The sequence below is a fragment of the Lissotriton vulgaris genome, chromosome 8 (genome assembly GCF_964263255.1).
Source record: "Lissotriton vulgaris chromosome 8, aLisVul1.2, whole genome shotgun sequence".
Taxonomy (NCBI): domain Eukaryota; kingdom Metazoa; phylum Chordata; class Amphibia; order Caudata; family Salamandridae; genus Lissotriton; species Lissotriton vulgaris.
This window is the reverse complement of record NC_141696.1, coordinates 110,322,064-110,337,745: the sequence shown is the minus strand read 5'-3', so window position 1 is coordinate 110,337,745 and position 15,682 is coordinate 110,322,064. Positions and strand designations below refer to the sequence as shown.

General features: G+C 47.2%; 1 protein-coding gene across 2 annotated transcripts in view; it reads right to left on the bottom strand.

Moving 5' to 3' along the window:
• The window catches only part of INPPL1 (inositol polyphosphate phosphatase like 1), a 915,229-nt gene that overhangs the window by 221,572 nt on the left and 677,975 nt on the right, over nt 1-15,682 (bottom strand). For both annotated transcript variants that reach the window (XM_086933779.1, XM_086933780.1), the window contains one exon: nt 11,933-12,032. In XM_086933779.1, the coding sequence (XP_086789905.1) occupies nt 11,933-12,032 (100 nt within the window). The remainder of the gene's footprint in view (nt 1-11,932; nt 12,033-15,682) is intronic.

The window sequence follows — 15,682 nt, the reverse complement described above, 5'->3', positions numbered from 1 at the left end:
TTAAATTTAGCATGAAACATTTACCAATTGGCTGCTTTAAACCCCTGGGTAGTGCATTTCTCAATGAATGATGGTCCCTACCTTTAACTTACAGACGTCAACTGGAGGATAAGGAAGTTTTCCTACAGGGGAGGACTGTGATTCCACAGTAGGACGCGTTAAGTTGCACAGCACTTGTAATGTATCTGCGCCTAATCTTGCTTGTTTTTTTTAAAGGAACTCCCATCTCAGCAATAATTCCTACTTTTACATTGCATACTAACGGCAGTTATCCTATTTTGAACAACCACATCTTCTGTGGTTTACGGGGAGGAATCCCGTACATAGTAACAGTTTCACAACGTGTTACTTGCTGTAGCAATGGGCTTTTTTCGCCCTTGCATGGGAAAGTAGATAGTTGCATTTGGCCTTCCATTCCGACTTTGCACACAGATTTCAACAAATTGAACAGACTCAAGCGCTGTTATTTCAACAAGAAGAGCCTCTCACTTAGAGACCTTCGAATTGCAGGTGGCTAAAACATCTTTTGAGATTCAGTCACTTCTGAACACGAACCTCCCACTTTACTTTGGGGAGCTTATACATCAAATATTTAAAGCATCTGACACCAAAAGCCTTGCTCATTTTTTTAAGCTTGTGGAATCCAGCCTTGTGACTTCTTTTCAGACGATAGTTGGAGTAATACCGGCTTTTATTTATTCTATTTTTTCTAGCGTCTTCGGAGGGTTCCCTTTGTAACTGGCGCTAGCTGGTGGAATCCTGATTCTTCTGCTCCTGCTAACGCAATGGCTGCTCATGTGGAAGAGGTGTGGCGCAGCGGCTAGGGCGACTGACTCCGGAATCTGGGGATCATGGTTCGATCCCCCGCACCGGCGGCAGAATAGCCCAGCACCATGTGACTCTGGGCAATAGCTTGCTTAATCTTCCCGATGGCCCCCAGCGCCTAGAGACCCTTACTGGTGATTGTGCGCTTTACAAATGTGGATTATTATTATTATTATTATTATTATCTTGAGGTAATGCACAGACCAGGCCAATTGCAACTGTACCATGACCGAATGCAACAACTTTTTGGATGCTTTTCATTAGCAAAGCTTGGCTTGAGTTATGGACTAACTTTTCACTTTGCCTACTTCACTTGCGTGCAACCTGTGTTCTACTGTCAGCTGTGCCCCTTCTATTGGGCTTTGGATTTATGCCTCTTCAATACGTCATGTTCAGACCCGGATTATGACCCGTTAATGGATCCCTTAGTGACCCATGATCAGGCCTGTTCTGGGGACGGCAGTATGGCGCCTGCGGCTGCACTTGGAGTCTTGGCTGAAAGGGATATCTGTGCGGCAGTACAGAACCTCCTGCTATGGAGTTTCATCGAATATCAGGCAAGTTGCCCAGATGTTCTATTAAAGGCATCAGATTATGAGAAGCACGTCTGTTCCTTTGGCCTACTTGACTGGACACATCCCTTTTTTCTACTAATGATAGGGATGGCCTTTTGGAACGAACTGCATTCTTAAGTTCACATACTTTGACGGATTTACCACCTCCTTCTTACTCAGGTTTTCCGAGAAACAACATTTTCAACAACATAAAATGTATTTTATTTTATTTTTCCAATTTCGTTTTTTCATGTGCTTCTGAACTCTGCTTACCTCGGTTTTGGTATTTTGTCTATATACTACGACCTTACCAAGTGGAGGGTGTTATATGGCTATTCGGGTCATTGTCATCATTGCTAAGTTAGCATGAGCTCTGCTGCCATGATGCTGCTTTTGCGCACGTTACTACAAGACTTTATTTTACAAGACTTTTTGTGCCTATCACATGAGAACGGTCTGCTTTCTGTGTTCTCTCCCTGTTCCTGGAGTTCAGGAAGAACATGATGTGCAAAGTCGATAAACAATGCCCCTTGTTATTCTGTTCTGGTCAGTCCCTAGCACCTAGACAAAACATGCTAACACAGCTGTGCTGCTGGAAACTTGTGCTTTGATACTACGGGGATGCATGTTGTTCTAAATACACACTTGAAGAGAGACCTTTCCAGGGTGAAGAGCTATGCTATTCCTATGATGTAAAGCTTCCATCTAAGAACTAAGGTATGGGGTCTGCTGATAAGGCCCAGAGATCTTCCTTTCTATAATAAACTTTACCTTACCAAGGGGAGGGTGGTTAGGCCTTATAGTCCTTTTTCCATTGTCTGTATATGACAACTCCCTTTATAGTCTATGGAATTGTAACAATGCTAACTGTTTTAGGTTTATGCATTTCGCTGTTGGTAGGTTCTTGTATACTGCATTATAGAGCACAATAGTTAAGATAAACATTTTGAACTATAACTGTGACTGTCAATTCTTATTGTGGACAAGTATGAGTGAGTGAGTGAAAAGGTATGTCTTGCTACCGCGATTCCTGAGAGAGTCAGGAGTGTTGTGTTCTGGGTTGTCTAATCATTTGTAGGTTCGTGATTAAGTAGGAGATTGAATAAGACACTTTAGCTTGTCGTTTTTGGGATTTTGGGTACTAAGGTGGTAGGAAGCTTCAGCGCCTACACACTGAGGTCCTGTTTTCCTACGCATAGTTATGTATAGAATCCCTGCAACACCGTCTACAGCAGCGAAAACAACCCTACATTCTTTAAATATTAAAAGACTGCTATGTTTTTTGTTTGACAAATCAAAAAATATAAGAAAGTTGAGGCATCTTTTTTTTATAAACTATTGCTCTTTAAGGCAAGGTTTAGCTGCTTCCAAAAAATCAATAGGAAAATAGGTTGTTTCTTGTATATCTTTGAACTATCAGATTGCTAATAAATCTTTACCAGGCAAACCTAAGGCTCACTCTACAAGAGGTGAAGCATCAACCACGGTTCGGGCCAGACAGATTCCAATTCAAGATATCTGTAAGGGAGCTACGTGGTGTAGGAAAGTAGGGTCTTTCTGGCAAAAATACGCCCACTTTTTGCCTGGCGTTAGTGTGTTAATATTATTTTTTTGGGTGGTAACATACTCAATATGCAAAACAAAAATATGCAAAATTATATAAAATTTATAACTAAAGGAATGATCCAGCAGAAACCCACATCAGCCTAGCACTGAAGTGCACAAATTTTCAAGTGGATGTGCACGTTATCCAGCAAAATGCTGCCACTCAGAGCGTAATAAAGCCAAAGGATGAACTCGGATGACCTATTGCCTCATGCTGTATTTTGTGTTGAACAGAAGCAAAATGTCAATACAACCACAACAGACTAATGGAAGAAAAGGGATAACTGAAATTCCCAATAAGTATGAAACATGTATGTATTTTTATTAAGAACTGTTCTGAAAACATGAGGCTACTGAATCATGTAATGCAAGCTCTAGGCCAGACCTAAAAATGAGGGTGATATGAAATCCATGCACCTTCACCCATATAATCTGGCCAGGACAGAACATAGGGCCAGATGTACTAAGACTGGATTTGCAAAAAGAGGTTGCAAATTGCACACCAAGGACTTTTTGCAAATCCAATGAGATTTTGGGAATCAACCTATGTACTATTAGGTTGGTTCAGAAATCACTATTCAGAATTGTCCAAATTTGAATGACCTCATATATATACATACGTAGGTTTGCAAGTTACAACTTACTCCTAATCGATGCCACTACACGGAATGTGGACCATCATATCTGTGATTGCATTTAAGTATTTCTTTAGGTTTTGTTTATGCAGCTAGTTTTTATTTAAGGAAACAGGTCTGCGTTTATAGAAAAAAGTGTATTTTATTTAAAACGTTTGTAGGGAGAGATGCCCTAGACCGCTTCTCATTCACCAACAAACTTGAAAAGACGAAGAGATCTCTTTCCCCTTTGGGAAGGACTAAGCACCTCTTTTTAGGAGCCGGTAACGTTTGTATGGTTTGAGACCAAAATTGAGGTCACACACAAATGGAACATTCCATAATGAATCGTAATTTGGAAGGGACATACTAAACATGCCCCTTCCAAATTGTGATTTCTAATGCATTTCTAAACCCATTTTGTAGCCATTCACCAAATCGCAAAATGGGATTAGTACATAGTAAAAAGACCTTTAGTAGGCACAAACCCTGTGGTTTAGCAAATCGTAGGGCTTGCTAACACTAAATGGCTTAGTACATCTGTCCCATAGCTGTTAATAAATAATTTTAAGGTAAAAGTTAAGGTGCTCACCAGGATGACTCTGAAATGATGCTACAGACTGAAGTAAACATGGTATAGCAATTTTACCCAGTTTTCCGATGTACAGTGCTACTACATAACAATCATTATGATGTCCCAAATCCCAACCACAAAATTCACTCTAGCCTTGATAAACTTCCTCAAATAATATGTAATAATCACCATTTATTTTGGATATAAAATATTTTCAACAGGACAAGAAATAATAATATATTGCGATGTGGCTGCGTCATCCTAGATTCCTAAAGAAATTTCAAGCATAAATAGAGATGTTAGGGAAGGGTTTGTGCCTAAGACTGAGAATTCGACAGAACAAAAGATATAAAGCAGACACACCATTATAGGGAGTGCATCAGGCCACTTGAGGCGGAAAAGCAGGGGGAGAAAGAAGAAAAAAAGGATGGTGCACCTTTCTGAGCACCTTCCATTCAGAAACACCATTCTCTCCACATGAAAATGGCCGGTGTTCACACTTATCGGAGCAACCCCAATTGTGATATCCCATGCGCCTTGTATTTATACACTTTTATCTAATAACCCTAACTGCCACTGTCTTTAACCCTTGACCCTTTTTTAGGAAGGTCGCTCCCCACGCCGCACAGCACCACCAGTGTGCCCGTGCACTTAGCCCAGCTGCCGCTGCTGCTGATGGAGGTTCGAGGCCCTTCTCCACCCGCAGGCGACCATTGCGCCTCATCCCTGGTGGTCAGTGGTAGGCCGTAGATTGCTCAGTGTTAATGTATTGCTTTTGTTGTCATTATTTATTTTGCCTTCGTTTCATTCCTCCTTTTTACCCTCTCGTGCTTTTCTGCGCCCTTTCTTTCCTTCTCGCCGTTCCTTCCGTGGTCTTTCCCGCCACTGCGTCCTCTGCGGCCCCGCTCGCTACACTTTTTGCTTTAGCATAATTGTATTGCTTTGTTGTTGTCATTGTTTATTTTGTCTTCGTTTCATTCCTCCTTTATCCTCTTGTGCTATTCTGTGCCCTGTGCCCTCTCTTTCCTTCTCGCTGTTCCTCCCGTGGTTGTTCCCGCCGCTGAGTCCCCTGCGTCCCCGCCCGCTACACTTTTGCAGTAGCGCAATTGTATAGCTTTTGTTGTCATTGTTTATTTTGGCTATATTTCATTACTCCTTTTCCCTCTTGTGCCATTCTGCACCCTTTTTTGCCTCTTACCCCTCGCCGTTCCTCACTCTCGTTTCCTGCCACTGCGTCTCCTGCTGCCCCACACCCCCACTCTCCCATTCGTGCGGTCCCAGCTGCTCCTCCCTCCCACCTCTCCTTCTTATGGCGGTTGCGCCAAAGGCGCGCCTAAGGCCAGCCCATCAGCGCCCGTCCACGCCGCGACCGCACCCAGCGCCAGGACCTCTGGACCCCACGACACCAGACGCCGCCAACACCCTCCACGCACTCAACAATGGACAAACACACGCCTGCTTCCTAGCCGCCACAAAGGACCCTTCTCTTGTCAGAACTGCAGCTTCACCTGTCTCTGAGCCGCCAAACCGCCCACTGTGACAGGACGCAACCACCTGATATGTATACTACTGAACACCCGCTCCGCACGAAAACATGCAGTTGAGCCCTGGGACCTGCTCGACACATCCTCCCCAGACGTAGCCTTCCTGACAGAGACCTGGATGAACGACTCCTCAGCACCCGACATCGCCATAGCCATCCCGGACGGCTACAAGATCACCCGCAGAGATCGACCAACGGAGTAGGAGGTGGACTTGCCATCATCCACAAGACCACTCATGTCTCATGGCCTCGACCAACTCCGACGACACCCTCAGCACTGTCGAACAACTGGCACTTCCAGATCCACACTGATCCCAACACCACTGTCAGAGGAACTCTGATCTACAGACCCCTGGGACCCAGGCCTCAGTTCAGCGACTCCATCGCCGACTTCGTCAGCAGGTACGCCTCCACGGACTACATCCTCCTCAGGGACATGAACTTCCACCTCGAGAACAACAACACTAACTCCACCACCCTGACCGACAACCTCGCCAACCTCAGACTCAGACAGCTCATCACTGCACCCACCCACTCCGCCAGCCACACGCTTGACTCCATCTTATCCCCAAGACCCCACATCTCCTTCAGCCACACCACCGAACTCCACTGGACCGACCATCGCTGCATCACTTCACCTTCCAGAAACCCACCACGCACCACCGCACCTCACAGGCGCCTGCCGCGGCTGGAGCAAAATCAGCGAAGACCAGCTAAACACCGCCCTCACCCGACGCCCACCCGCCGACCCCACCAACCCCGACATTGCCGCCAGCAACCTCAGGCGTTGGATCGACGACTGTGCCAACACTCTCGCCCCACTCAAGAAACCCTCCAACAGACACACCACCAAGAATGCCAGCTGGTTCTCGGGAGAACTCCAGACCTCCAAACAAATCTGTCGGAAACTACAGAAGAAATGGCACTGCAAACAGACACCAGAGAACCTAGAAGCCCACAAGACCGCCATGCGCCAACACCACCACCTCATCATAGCCGCCAAAAAAACTGCCTTCAAGGGCCGCCTCGACAACAATGCACACAACTGGGCGTGGCCTGAGGCGTCAAGATGGCAGTCGCACTCAGAGTGCTCCGGACCCCCAACGTCATCAACCTCTTAATCGCCGCAAACAGCCCTTGATTCATCCCTCCACCTACCAGATCCAGCTCCCTGGGCTGCCCGCTGCCCCCCGGTGTCCTTGAAGGGCCGCGTTGGTTCTTCCCTCTTCCTGCAGAGCTCTCGCGGCCCGCCTCACCTACAATGGTGGCCCCTCGGGTAGCGCGGGCTGAGACCCGATCACTTGTGCCCTGTGACCTGGGACTTGCCTGTTCGGCCCCGGTGCGCCGCCTTGAGAGAGGAACCCCCCAGGGAAGGCTGTGGATTGTCATGGGGCCCGCGGACGCCGCCCCCGAGAACTTCCTTCTTACCTGGGCTCCCCGGGGGGTCAGAAGTGGGCTTGGTTCGTTTGGAGGCCCTCTGGCTGGACTGGAGTGCTGAAGGGTTCCGTCTGGCGGCCTGTGCTGTGGCGTGTCCTTCTCTGGCGGCCCGCTGGCCTAGACGCCCATCATCCCTGTGTGGACCACCGTGTAGCGGCCTCACCGGGGGTAAGTCACCATCTCATCGGGTGGCATCCCCCCCTTCTTCCTCTCCCCCCTCCTGGAGATTCGGGTCGGAGGTCCTTGGTGTCGGTGACACACCCCTGTACCCCGTGGGGTACAGGGGGGGGGTGTCCCGTATATATCCTTAAACTGCTCTGACTATCGCCCAATCTCGTTGATATCGCTACGGCTATAGCCCAAAGATTCAGGCCCCTTCTATCCGACCTGGTCAACTCTGACCAATGCGGGTTTATGCCAGCCAGGGGCACCCGCCATTGCATTCGCCGCCTCCATCTGGCGTTGGCCCATCGACATCGACTATCCACATACCTGGCGCTTCTCCATGTGGACTTTGAGAAGGCCTTCGACGCGGTGGACTGGGGGTATTTGGGGGATGTTTTGGAACACATGGGCTTCGGTCTTCCCTTTCGCCATCTGATTCAGGTCCTTTACAGTATCCCAATTGTCCTTGTCTTGGTTAACGGTGCACTCTCTGAACCATTCCCGATCCGGAGGGGTATCCGACAGGGCTGCACCCTCTCCCCACTACTATTCGCTTTGGCGATGGAGCCCCTGGGGGCGCTGATCCGGCAGGACTCCCTTATCCAGGGATGGATGTGGGATCGGAGCCAGGTGGATAAAATCCCCCTGTACGCGGACGATGTTCTGCTGTACTTAGCTGACCCGGAGCATTCTGGCCTTAGGTCTCTATTGGCTCTCTCCGAGTTTGAACAGGTCTCGGGCCTCGGGTCTGAAAACTGACCTCCGGAATTGGCAATCTCTCCCCCTTAACCCGCTGGGCAGAAGTGCTCTTTTTAAAATGATGATCCTCCTACGCATCCTCTAAATCCCACAGAACACCTCGGTCCACCTCCCCAGTAGCTGGTTTAGAGAGCTCGATGGCACACTCACTCGGTTCTGGTGGGGTGGTGGGAGATCGCGTATGTCCTTGTCCCATTGCCGGATCCCCCCCTTCCACGGTGGTATGGGAGTCACTAACCTCCACTTTTACTATTTAGCTACCAAGCTCATAATGATCCACAACTGGTTCGCGGGCGGCTGATCCGACCCACCTTACCGGATGGAGCTTACGACCCTAGACTTTCCGCAGATTCAAAACTTTCTCTATGGCTCTCCGGTGCCACAATCCATGCCCCTACCCACCTGGTCGGTCCTTATGGCCTGGCACGCTGCCCTCCGCCTGGTCACCTGGGACCGGAAGCTGACTAGGCAAACGCACCTTCGGCACAGCACCTGGATGAATGAGGTCTCCTCCCTGGATGGCTTCCGTCGTTGGGACTTGGTGGGGATAACGCAACTCGGGGACGTGTGGGTAGGGGATCATATGCGCTCCTTTTCTGATCTACAACATAGACACAGTCTCCTACACTCCCAGTTCTACAAATACCTGCAACTTCGCCACGCCCTTCACGCGCACCTTCCAACGCCCACCTCCCTCCCGGAATTTAGCCCCCTTGAGGCACAAGTCATGATGGGTAATCTGGGGAGGGGGGGTACAGGGGGAGGTGTCCCGTATATATCTCGCTCTGGTAAATAACTGTCCCGCATCTCTAGACCGGCTTAGGGAGGGATGGGTGGGTCCTTTGGATGAAGCGGACTGGCGCGACGCCCTTATGGCGCCCAAAACCCTGACCACATCCTCCAAACTATGATTGGTCCAGCTTTACTATCTCCACGCGGCCTACTTCGCCCCCCGGCGCATCTTTTCCACGCTGGCATGCAAGCCTCCCCGGAGTGCGCGCACTGCTCCGGCGCGCCAGCTGACTTCTACCATGTGGTGTGGTTATGCCCGGCCTTGAACTTGTTCTTGGGGGGGGGGGGGGGGGAGAGCGAGAGCTCATGCAGGTCTTGGGATGGGTGGTTCTCCACGACCCGAAACACTTAATACTGGGGTGTTCGATGTCTTGGATGGCACCCGGGCCGGCAGGCGCTTCCTGGGCACAGCACTAGCTGTGACGAAACAAGACATTGCTGCTAGATGGGCATAAGTGGAGGCGCCAACATTGCAGAAATGGAGGAGGGGTGTGGACTGGTGTGGGGTGCAGGTGGAGTCCCTCTTCAAGGCTCAGGATGCCCAGAGATGTTCAACAAAGTGTGGGGCAAATGGTTTGGCCTGCTTCCGCCTTGAGGGGCTCGGATCTTTTCTTCTGGTCTGTTGCAACGGGACTATCTTCCTATTCAGAAGTGACTACTGTGATTTGTGTTGTCCTCAGGGGGGGGACAGGGTTTTGTTTTTTTATTCGTGACATGTGACTCGTTACCAATGACTTTTGTTTGTACCAAAAGCTCCAATAAAAATTTGATTATAAAAAAAAAACAATGCACACAAATGCAAAGAGCTCTTCAACATTGTGAAGGAACTCTCCAACCCCAGCTCCAACGACATCCCACCATCACAAGACCTGTGCAACTCCCTTGCCACATTCTTCCACTGGAAGAACGCCGACATCCACGACAGCTTCGACAACCTGACCACCCCAACAACCAACGACATCTCTGACCCCACAGCCCCCACCCAGAGCGACCCCCTGCTCACCTGGAACCACATCAACGACGACAAAGAGACCATCAAGATCATGAACACCATCCACTCAGACTCCCCGTCAGCACCATGCCCACACCACATCTTCAACAAAGTCAGCATCACCATCGCACCCCATCTCCACAAGGCCATCAACATATCCTTCGAGACCGCGATCTTCCTGGAGAGCAGGAAGCACGCCGAGATCAACACCCTGCTCAAGAAACCCAAGGCGGACCTGAGAGAAATCAAGAACTTCCGGCCCATTTTCCTGCTCCCTTTCCCAGTGAAGGTAATTGAGAAAGCCGTCAACACACAGCTGACCTGCTACCTCGAGGAGAACAACATCCAAAATCCGTCCCAGTCAGGATTCCGCAGCAACCACAGCACAGAAACCGTCCTCATCGCCGCCACCGACATCAGGGCTATGCTGGACACTGGCGAAACCGCGGCCCTCATCCTCCTGGACCTATCAGCTGCCTTTGACACTGTCTGCCACCACACCCTACGCAAATGCCTTCACAACGCAGGAATCTGAGACAAGGCTCTGGAGTGGACCTTCTCCATCCTCTCAGGTAGAACCCAGAGCGTCCGCTTCCCCCCTTTCCGGTCCGAGGCCTCCAAGATCATCTGCGGCGTACCCGAAGGATCATCCCTTAGCCTGACATTGTTCGACTCCTGGTGGCCAACCGCCCTGGGAGCAGCACCAACACCAACACCCACCTAACGCAACTTGAGGTTCATCCTCGACTCAACACTCTCCATGACCAAGTAAGTCAACGCCGTCTCATCCTCCTGCTTCAACACCCTCCACATGCTCCGGAAGATATACAGGTGGATCCCAACCGACACAAGAAGAACGGTCACCCAGGCCCTCGTCAGCAGCCGGCTGGACTACGGAAAAGCCCTCTACGCAGGAGCCCTGGCCAAACTGCTGAAACGACTGCAACGCATACAGAACGCCTCTGCCTGTCTGATCCTCGACATCCATCGACACAGCCACATCACACCCCACCTGAGAGACTTGCACAGGCTCCAGTCAACAAGAGGATCACCTTCAAACTCGTCACCCACGCACACAAGGTACTCCACGACACCGGACCCGCATACCTCAACAGACGACTCACCTTCTACACCCCGAACTGCCAGCTCTGCTCCGCCGACCGCGCCCTCCCTATCGTCCCCCGCATCCGAGGAGCGACCACTAGCGGCAGATCGTTCTCCTACCTCGCTGCCAAGTCCTGGAACACCCTCCACATCCTCCTACAGCAGACCCAAGACCTACTTACTTTCAGGAGACTACTCAAGAACTGGCTCTTCGAGCAGTAGCACCCCTCGCATAGCGCCTTGGGACCCTCACGGGTAAGTAGTACGCTCTACAAATTTCTTGATTGATTGAATGATTGATTTAACCCTAAGCTCAACCTTTCATTCTACCTGCTCATTCTCTCTCCTGGCAACTCCCAGTCACTTAATTCTCCAAGTTCTTTGCTTCATCTTTTGACCACTACGTGTTTCTAGTCCACCTCCCTCTCACCATTCTTGCTTCCAGATTGTCAGCTATCTTGCCTTATCCTAGACCACTTATTCTATCTTTTGTTTTCTAAACTACAATGCATTAAGGGTGAAATCCCTCTGTTCTGTGTCTGTACTTGTTTCGGCACGCGATCTTCAAGAGTCTCTATAGCCAGTCTTCTCAAATGATTAGTTTCACTACTCTGAGAGTTCTCACTGTTCCTCTTCCCTTACTTCTTTTCACCACACTTAAGTAAACCCACCATTCCCAGTATTCTCCTAGTCTGTCTTCCCATCACGAAATCAATCCATCCTCTAGAACATTTTTTTTTATTTGCCTTACCCACATAATCTGGTTTCGGTTTTATTTCATTAGTCTGATCTTTCTTCGGTCGGGAGTCCAGTGTTCTACATCATTCTCACCCGTCTCAATTTGCCACCCTGAAGAATCTCTTATGTTCAATCTTTTCCTTAGCCGTCCCACCTGTCCATCCTTCAGAGACCTTTCCGTTTCAGCTTCTCTTCAGCTCCCAAAGCTCTACAAATATAAACATCACTCACTGAAACGAAAGAAGATCTTGTTCTTCTCCCTTTCCAGATTCAGTTGGTCCACTTTCAGCAGAGGGTCAAACTCCTTGCGGTTGATGTAATTTAGAATTTCCTACAAGAAAAAACACCCACAAAATGCTTACACATATGTCTATATTTTCAAACGTTCAGCCAAAATGATCAGAATTTGTAACATGAACATAATTTATAATTACTATAATTTTTAGTGCTTCGGAGAAGTGGAAGTTCAAAGCATTGTAATCCACACTAATCTGCTATTTTTCGTTATCTGTACAAGTGATATTTGCGTGCAAACATACTTGTAAATAAACCATTGTCACTAACAGCACCACAAAGCCAGTCTCCCTCATGCCAATTACTTTTCAGCACCTTATGGAAAGCAAATACCTGAGAAATATCAGATGCCATTGTCCAAGGTTTTTTATCCTTAATTACAGTTTTTGGCCCTAATGGTGAGACTGGTAACATACCTTTTCTAAACTAGATTACCTTTTTATGTAGAAATTCATTTATGGGAGCAGTGAAAGACTACTGTATGAGAGTGTCTTTTGCTCTCCAATTACCTGAAGTAATGACAATAGAAGGAATATTCCCAGTTTTTTAATTAAAATAAAACAGTGTTACTGGGTAATTGTAGGAAAGTGCCCCTTTTTGCTTGGTCCTCCCTATGCTTTGCTTGATTTAAAAAAAAAAAAATGTTGTTGCTCTGCACACTGGGACAATGCTGTCTAGGACCCAGTGTATGTGATCCAACCACTAAAAACATGTCAAATTGGTATACTCATGATTGGCATATTTAACTTATTTATCAGTCCCTTGTATACAGTACAAAAGTTTCCCCCAGGGCATTTACTTTAAATGTCACTAATGGACTGCAGCATATATTGTCCCACCACTAAACTGAGCATGTCTCCAGGCCTGCCCCTGCAGACTTGGTATACAATTTTAACAATGCCAATTTGACCTGGCAAAATAAACTTTTTGCCAGGCCTAAACCTTCATTTTTAATACTTTTAAGTCACCCCTAAGCCACACCCTAAATTCCCATAGGACAGAGTGCATGGTATTTAAGAAGTAGGACATGTATATTTTGTGTGTCACAAGTACTGCCAGTGAAAACCCTTCAAAGTCGTTTTCCACTGTGGCAAGGTTTGCTCTCCCAAAGAGAAGGTCTGGGTGATATTATAACACCTAACAGAATGGGAGTAGCTACAAAAATAATTCAATGGCTCATGTTACTATTCAACTTAATGGTCAATGCAGATTTTTTTTAACTATTCCGAAAATGACACTCTTAGAAAGTTATCCTTTTCCTGCCTGAGTCCAAAGTGTCTTTCTATCAGTGTCCATTGTCCACCGGGAGCTGAATGGCTCCATCATTAGATGTGCAGTGGTCCTCAGAGCTGAGACAAAGGAAGACGGGTTAACCTTCCTCTGGCAGGATGGCCATCCGGGCTGTGCCCAGGAACTTAATTAATGTCCAAGGATGCCGACCCTGTCACAGGCAGATATAGCCCACATGTGGGCCCCTCTATTGTCCTGCTAGCCTACCAGGCACCAATCCCAGTAGGATGGGAGCTGACCCCAGAACTTTTTTGGGGGGAAACTACCAAAAGACCGGTACAAACTAGTTAAGTTAATCTGAAGAAGGTGTGTTGATTCTGGGCCAAAGATTCAGGTTGATCCCACTCAAAGCTTTTCCACAGCAGCAAAACTATTTCAGTGGGACATCACAGAGAAAACATCCGACCCCCTGGAGCCCTGTTCAGCTACAGATTTCAGTCTTGCCCCACTAGTGGAATCAGAGCTCTAAAAATGTGACTAAGTCCTAAGATATAAATCTTCACTGGGTAAAGGCGCCAAAAGTATCAGACCAGAAAGGGACCTGCCTTGGCGTGAATTTTGAATTCCTCCCGCTCTGAGCTTTCCTGCCAAAAGTCAAATGCTTCAATAGGACTTCGTCCAACTGCAATCCAGAGCATGGGACCCAAGCCTGCTGCATTACCATTCAGAGGGTTTAGGACTTCCATTTCACAGACTAAGTCAGAAGGTAACATTTCCAACTAGGACGAACCTGGTCCCTGTATCCGACACATGCTCCATTGGGGTCGGCCTTAAAACTTACCCTTGTCTCAGTCTAGTGCCATTAGTTGTCCGCAGTTGGCGCTTTATTGATTTTTTGTCTTTTTGGTGTAATTTTGTTCGTCAAGATCTCTTTATAAATTCAAATTTGATTTTTATTGTTTTGTGTTATTGACTTTTTAACTGGCTTGGTACTTCTAAATGCTTTACACATTTTATTTAGTTAAGCCTGTTTTCTCTGTGCCACAGTTACTAGGGGCTTGAGATTGAGCTAGTGAAACTTGTGCTGGATCTGACAAGAATAGAGGCATTATTACTTATGGTGGACTACCATTGACCCAAGTTAATAATTACTTTCTCACAGTAATACTATCAGTAACAAGTATTACTACTATGCAACTCAGTTACTCTGTTAATTGATTTCCACAAGATGAGTTGTGTATGTTCAGCAGGAATTGAAACTGATCACTTTCAAATCATTTATAAATCTCAACAGCATGGCCTACTTTGGGGGAAAGTGCTCAGGTCTATGTCACCGCTATTACTGTTAATGGTGTCAGATATACTGTGCATGATTCAGCAGTCATTGTGAATTTTTATTCTCACTTAAACATTAATAAACGATCAAAACAAATCTCAACACCATGTACTGAGCTCACAGAAATATCTGAGCATCTAACACTAATAACTAAACAGTGTATTATCTACCATGTGATTAACATGCAGGTGCTGGCAATGGATGTTACTGTTACCGAACTCAATGATATTCATTGTATAGACTTTGGAAAGGTGAAAGACTAAGTGGACCCAATGGAGTCTTGACCATTACAAGAATGTTGCACTAAGTTCTATGCTGTGAATGTATTAGTACACTGAGCTATACTGCAAAAAATATACTCCCCAGGTCTAACTTGCACAGCCAGACTACCATCTTTTAGAACAAGCACATATATAGCTGAGGGACCACTGTATGAGGACTTAGTCTATCTGTAAGACATAAACAGATAAAAGAAGGATGTGCTTGATCTTTTTGAACCACTAGCATATGCAAGTGTTGCAGCAATAGGTCATTGCAGTGGCTCACTCATAAAATCTCAGACAGCAGGGCTGTCTGATCCCAATTATTACGAACCAGTATGTGCCACAGCCCCTCTACGACCAAATCCCAAAACGTGAACTGTTCTGCAACAGAGGGCCATATTTTACCATTTCCTCAAGTATATCCACATGGAGAACCTTTTCTATGATATACAGGAGCTGTGGAATCCACCAGCAGCTAAAATCAATACCCTTTCACTGCTTTGTTGCCAAGCAGTCATCACAATCCTTCCAATAAAAAGCAACTCATCAAAGACTACAAGAATTGTATGTGGCAGATGAAGCTCACAATGAACAAATTAATTACTTTCAGTAACATTCATTCTGATGGATACACACCTTCCAAGAGGCTCCTTCGGTGAACCAGCCCCAGGCAAGAGACTGGATCTGGAAATATTTTGAATCAGTACCTCATAACCAATATCAGGTGGCACTTTTGAGCATCAACCACAGACCAGCACGGCACCACAGTTGGATACCACGAATTAATATAACATATCAAGCTTGAGATTTGAAAGCGTGTCCAGCCTTACAGCTTTCTGCAGCCTGCATGCTAGCAGC